Source organism: Corylus avellana, chromosome ca9 (genome assembly GCF_901000735.1).
Source record: "Corylus avellana chromosome ca9, CavTom2PMs-1.0".
In the NCBI taxonomy this organism is placed as follows: domain Eukaryota; kingdom Viridiplantae; phylum Streptophyta; class Magnoliopsida; order Fagales; family Betulaceae; genus Corylus; species Corylus avellana.
The window spans coordinates 2,201,093-2,206,310 of record NC_081549.1 but is presented as its reverse complement, the minus strand read 5'-3'; the positions used below and the strand labels follow the sequence as shown (position 1 = coordinate 2,206,310).

Below are 5,218 nucleotides of genomic sequence, written 5' to 3'. Positions count from 1 at the left end.
CACCAGATTTTTAATTTTAAGAATAAAGTCATTAGATTTTGTTCAAATTTAAAAGAAGTCAGTCAGTCACTAAATCATCAAAATTAACAGTTTACTGATTGTCACATGTGTTTCACTCAATGCATCAACATCCATCTTAATACCCCAATGTAATGTCATGCGAATGGAACGAAAGACTTTTGTTATTGTAAGTTTTATCTTTAGGTTCTCATATTTCATGTTTACAAATCATATCGTTTTTTTTTTTTTTGGAGTCCCGAACAGCAGTCATACAGTCACCGCTCACCAGAAAAGAAATTACTGCGAGACGGGGAGATTCCAAGCAGTCCTCCCCAAGTCAACGAAGTCCAGCGAGCAAGCGCAAAAGGCAAGTAACCAGAAAATCTCGTTCTTCTTCTCTCTAGGTTTTTCTGAGAAAGCTAAACCAAAAGCAATGGAAGAAGAAGATGGCGTTTCGAAGCTGGCGGCAGTGACGGCCTGCACAGCCATGGCCTTACTCTACGTTGCGATTCTCTACGCGCCCACTTTGATCCTCCGTCTCCCACCCCCTCCCTCCGCCAAGACCTTCATGATCCGACGGTTCGTGTGCGCCGCTGTCTCCTCCATTCTCTCACTTCTCGTCAGCGGTCTCATCCTCTCCGTAAGCTCAAATCCCTCTCATAAATACGTTTTTGCTTCAGAGAAAATTGCCGAGCTCAAATTTTCAGAGTGTTGAATTCGTTGCCAGATAAGAAGCAGCGAGGCATCGATTCTGTTCGGTGTTTACGGCATCCGAGCGGACCATATTGTCAGTATCGTAATCTAACACGTAATTTCTTTTCTTAATTGTTTGCTAAGATTGTGACTTAACGCGCACTTTCTTTTGAATGTGGTAATTTTTCGATTTGGATGCGTATTAGCTAGTGGTTGCTAAATTTGCATTGCTGAATTGCGATTTTGTTTGTGAAATCAGTGGCAAGCTGTGGTGTTTCCTCTTTCATTGACTTCTCTGATGTACGCCGGATCTTTGGTGTTGAAGATTCTGTTACTGGTGGACTCGAGGAGGGAAAACGCCAATCGCGGCGGCGAAGGCATTTCGTTGCAAAATTTCCTTGCTTCGATAGTTTCAGTTGCTTCAAATGTTTTGGCTTGGCGTAGTTATGTTGTGGTTAGTAGCTTTACCATTTGGCGTGCCCGTTGAGCTCAATTTTGAGACTTTGTGCACAATCAAAGCCTGTTGTTGTATTGGAAAATGATCGTAGTTATGATTTAACATAAACTTGATAACTAATTTAAAAATTGTTAGTGTGCATCACATAGGAATATGAGAGTCCTTACTGTTTGTTAAGTTGTATTTAACTAAATTTCTTCATCATGAAGGGTTGTGGATCTATGATTGTCCTGTCATTGTTGAACCTTTTTTTGATTATTTGTAATTTATCTAATTGAAAGATGGAACCCGGAGGTATCTTAAATTCTGGCGGTTTCTGACAGTGCTGTACTGAACAGGCACCACTCACTGAGGAGCTGGTTTTTCGAGCATGTATGATACCTCTACTTCTCTGTGGAGGATTTAAACCATACACTGTCATACGTCTCTGCCCGATTTTCTTCAGCTTGGGTGAGTTGACACACGCCATTTTCAGCGTATACTAAATGTTTCGTTCAGATAATTATGAAGCATTTCTTGTGACCTTCTTAGAGCTTGGTGGGCACTTATGTTCGATTACAATCATGGATGTGTTTTAGGAATTAAATGATCTTTAGGAGTGAAGTCATTATGTTATCTGTTTCTGCACTAACTGGCTATTGATCTATGGAACTGAAATTCTGGTATAACTTGAAAACTGATGTACACATAATCTGTCCATAATTACTTTGGTGTAACTCTAGAAACTATGATAATTCGCCCTGAAATTTATATATGACAAAAAATGAGTTGCTAATATGGAAAAGCGAGAGAATCCTCTATCCAAGTTTATCTAAGTACTTGAAACATCCATACTGATCATTGGTCATTCCCAGTCTTACTGTTTGTGAACATGTTTTGCAGCACATCTAAACCATTTAATGGAGTTCTACAGCAAGAAAAACTACAGCTGGATCAAAACTTCCTTGGCTGTAGGTAGATACAAGTTTACTCTTTCCACGGGATACATGTGGTTCTCAAATTTTACATATTCCACCCATCAGATGTCAGTTCCTTGAATTGGTTATATGTGTGGTTTTCAGGTCTCCAGCTTGGCTACACTGTAATCTTTGGGTCATATGCATCTTTCCTCCTCATTCGAACCGGTAAGTGAATATTTGACACATTTGCATCTTATAACTAAATACACGGGCGAGAAAATTTTGCTTGCCAAACTTCCAAGAGAGTCTGAGTTAAGATTATATGTAATTTGCTTAGTTTTCAAAGCCATGCTTCCAGTTGGTCAATCACATAAATTACCATGGGCTTAGTAGGATTTTCTTAATAATATAGTGCTACCCTCAATGTCATTTATAGAGAAGTTGTACAGAAAATCTGCAATGAGGATTGTGTCTGGCCAAGTTGTATACTGTATCACTATTTTACTGGAAATTTACTGAGTTTTGTTATTGTAGCCAATGTGGTAGTAGTTGTTATTCAAGTTTTACAAATTAAATTACAGAACTTAAAATAAAAATGGAAGAATCTCAGGTCTAAGATTCTGATCATAGTGAGCTGTAGAGTTCAAACAGATAAAGTTGCCTCTCATGATAGCTCTCTCTCTCTCACAGACACACACACACACACACAAATAAATGTTAACAGTTTTGAGTTGGTGTTTACTGAAGAATAGGTGGTACCTAGTTGTTACTAAGTATTTTTGTCATCTTTGTGTGAGTTATCTAAGCTTGTCGCTTACCAGAAAGAGATGACAGTAATTTATCAAGTGTAGACGCCTAAGCATTGATGTTATTCTGTTCAAAGATCAATGACTACTATACTTGCTTGATCCTCATAGCTACTTAATTAAGATGATTCTTGTTGCGTCAGAATTTTTGCTTTTTTCTTTAATAGTTTTTTTTTTTAGTTTTTCATGGATGATACCACAGTTTATTCTTAGGTATTGACGGCTTTTTTGGTCTGCTTATTCATTTGATATATTTCTATCTGACTGCTGCATTCTTGTTTCAGGACATCTTCTTGCTCCATTAGTTGCTCATGCATTTTGCAATTTTATGGGATTGCCCGTGCTGTTTTCACGGAGGAATGGTATGCCAGTAATTTTTCCTGTTAACTAAACATTGATGACTTGAGCATATAAGAACATTTTGTTAGTTATAATATTTGGCATTGTTTTGCTTATTGAAAGCTCGTGGTGTCTATCTGTCATTTCAAGCACCTTTCTTGATACTGCTGCTCTTTTTGTGCCTCTTAAATCTTTAGATTGTTATCAGACTTTGGTTACACTTCATACAAGGAGGCCAAACTGGTTTGCCCTTGCACGTGAAATTACTATTTATATATGGAAACTTAAGTATAAATTGCAATTGTTAGGTCATTGGATTTTAGGGGGATTTATTTATTGTGTTTGGATGATAATTTTGAAAAATTCTTACAATTTTCGAAGTTATAGAATTTAAATTGATGGGAACATCAATTCCTTCAATTTAGAATTCTGTTGTCTGGATAAGTATATTATAAGAAATTAAAGTATTATAGTAGTTACAACGATGATTATAATGGTAATTGCAATATCTTGGTAATGGTGGTGCTATGGTGTCATGGTGATAGTGGGGGTGACTCTGGTGATGAATGCAGTGGAAAATAAAGTTTTTTGAAACAATCCTATTGTTGACCCAAAGAGGGGGAATCGACATTGGAAAATCCTACCTCACAACTTTAAATAAAATCCTGCCTCAAAATCCCCCATCCAAACACAACTTTAAGAAAAAAGTGGAGCTAACCTTCTAAAGTATATGAAAATCTTAAAGATATGTTATAGACCTGCACTGCTTTTTTTTTTTCCTAACTTGCTAAAAACAGAAACTATAACAGATGATTCCTATGATTGTCCAGATGATTGGGAAAACAAATTTATTGAAGTTTTGAGATATATTGATCATCCCTAGCCTCTTTTAAATGTTCTTCAAGCTTTATCATCTTAAAATTTTGCTGTTCTGTTCAGTCTTCGATGATAATCTAAACTCTTGATGATTCTAATTGTAATCCTTTTGATCGATATAGATATTAAACTCTGAATTGCTCTTTACATGTTGTTGTTGGAACTTTGATTTTATTATTTTCTTGAATCTTCTTTTGTCAAAGCTCACTTCATTTTTTCTTATTTTCACGATTGTTTCAGGGATTGTAAGTGTTGCATTTCTAGCAGGAATGGTGGGCTTCCTCTGGCTTCTTTTTCCAATGACACGCCCCGATTTGTATAATGATAGATTAAATAATTGCAAATGTTGGCATGGATATTGTTCTTGGGACTAATTACTGTGACATTTTAGACAATAGCTTTTTTTAATAAAGAAAATTTGAAGTTGAAAGGGTGGAAAATAGCAAGAAAAAAAAAAAAAAAAAAAAAAGGAAAAGGAACAGAAGTTGATGCAACCTTTGTGGTGTATTATTCGTTACATCATTCCATTTTTTTTGTTTCTTCCTTCAGGTAATTGACCGTTACTTTGCTATGAGAAGGAGAAGCAAGACTGAGAATGACTGTTTCTGATAAAGATTTCTGCAGATTCTCATTCTAGCTTATTTGGAGAGGTTAGAAAGAATGTATTTCAAGAAAGCTACTGGCCATGGCCGGGGATCTGGTGTAATTAGTTGCCCGTATTGCAGGTAGCTCATTGCACCCGATCAAAATCCTAAAAAACTGTCGAAAAAAAATGTTGAACACACTCTCATGTCTCATAATCTGCTAGAGATACCAAACAGGAGGTCGGAACGGAATTCTTGACTATTCTCCGGTTATATAAATTGAGGTTTCTTGAATTTCAAGTCTACTCTAGAAGGAGGAAAAATGGAGAATATTTTTTCAGTAATTAACTTGGATGCTTTTTTGGGAGTAGATTTGGGATTTATGCATATAGTTCTTATTCTCCACGCCTCTCCTCCTCAATTTACCAAGCAAAACAAGAGTATTATTATTGGACCATAGGCCAATAATTTCTTCCTAGACAGCAAGGAACTTTGTCTGTAATTAGACTCTTCCCCTTGCTTGCACCACGTGGTTTCGCTACCCCCAGTTTTATAATCCACGTT

At 36.5% G+C, this 5,218-nt stretch overlaps 1 protein-coding gene across 3 annotated transcripts; it reads left to right on the top strand.

Annotated features, from left to right (window-relative positions):
• Positions 1-251: 251 nt before the first annotated feature.
• LOC132191973 (CAAX prenyl protease 2) lies at positions 252-4,524 on the top strand. 3 transcript variants are annotated; one of them, XM_059607132.1, is made up of 8 exons: positions 252-640; positions 728-787; positions 953-1,147; positions 1,474-1,600; positions 2,033-2,104; positions 2,212-2,274; positions 3,140-3,217; positions 4,311-4,524. In XM_059607132.1, exons 1-8 carry the CDS (start codon positions 434-436, stop codon positions 4,442-4,444), a joined length of 936 nt encoding a protein of 311 aa, XP_059463115.1. In that variant the 5' UTR covers positions 252-433; the 3' UTR covers positions 4,445-4,524. The 3 variants fall into 3 exon arrangements, with proteins under 3 accessions (XP_059463115.1, XP_059463116.1, XP_059463117.1); XM_059607133.1 differs by having other exon boundaries at positions 1,489-1,600; positions 4,311-4,523; XM_059607134.1 differs by lacking the exon at positions 728-787.
• Positions 4,525-5,218: the final 694 nt, after the last annotated feature.

Coding starts and splice junctions, on each gene's coding strand:
- LOC132191973 (XM_059607132.1), top strand. CDS start 434: ATGGAAGAAGAAGATGGCGTTTCGAAGCTGGCGGCAGTGACGGCCTGC. Junction 788..952: donor GCATCCGAGCGGACCATATT/GTCAGTATCGTA, acceptor TTGTGAAATCAG/TGGCAAGCTGTGGTGTTTCC. Junction 3,218..4,310: donor GCTGTTTTCACGGAGGAATG/GTATGCCAGTAA, acceptor CGATTGTTTCAG/GGATTGTAAGTGTTGCATTT.